We start from the raw sequence: 691 nt of genomic DNA, 5'->3' as shown, positions 1-691 counted from the left end.
GTGCTGCAGCAGCACACGCAGCAGCAGGAGGAGCAGCAACTGCAACAGCATTAGCTGCAAAGCCAGTTGCAGCACCAGCAGCAAAAGGAGCAGCAACCACAGCAGCAGCAGCAGCAGCAGCAGCAGCAGCACCTCGGATCTCTTGAGTGCGTCTTCATGCAGGGGCAGCAGCAACAGCAGCAGCATTAGCAGCAGCAGCAGCAACAACGGCAGCAGCAGCGGAACCAGGAATATCAGCAGCAGCAACAGCAACAGCAGCAGCTGCGGCAACAGCAACAGCAGCAGCAGCAGCAGCAGCAGCAGCAACAGGATCACCATCAGCAGCAGCAGCATCAAAAACAACAACGGCAACAGCAGCAACAGCAGCAGCAGCAGCAGCAGCAGCAGCAGCACCTTGGGTCCTTTGAGTGTGTCTTGGTGTAGCGGCAGCAGCAGCTGCACAGCAGCAGCAGTTTGCTGCTGATCGAAGGCCAGGTGACTTGCTGCATCAAGAGCAGCAAACCACCGCTCTCCCAGGTGTACAGACACCTGCTGCAGCTGCTGCTGCAGCATGCATGCTTCATTCAATAGAGATCCGTGTGTTGCTGCTGCTGCTGCTGCTGCTGCTGCTGCTGCACGCACCAGAGCTGCACTGCCCTCACTCTCTAGGCTCGTCAGCAGCGGGAACACAGTTAGCTGCGGCTCTGCAACA

At 58.3% G+C, this 691-nt stretch overlaps 1 protein-coding gene across 1 annotated transcript in view; it reads right to left on the bottom strand.

Annotated features, from left to right (window-relative positions):
- The window catches only part of EMH_0027570 (phosphatidylinositol 3-and 4-kinase domain-containing protein, putative), a gene marked incomplete at both ends in the record, with an annotated part of 4,964 nt that overhangs the window by 300 nt on the left and 3,973 nt on the right, over positions 1–691 (bottom strand). The window contains 1 exon segment of the mRNA XM_013494048.1: positions 394–683. Coding sequence (XP_013349502.1) covers positions 394–683 — 290 coding nt within the window.

This window comes from Eimeria mitis, genomic scaffold (genome assembly GCF_000499745.2).
Source record: "Eimeria mitis Houghton genomic scaffold, Emh_scaff1016, whole genome shotgun sequence".
Lineage (NCBI taxonomy): Eukaryota > Apicomplexa > Conoidasida > Eucoccidiorida > Eimeriidae > Eimeria > Eimeria mitis.
This window is presented reverse-complemented; position numbering and strand designations above follow the sequence as displayed.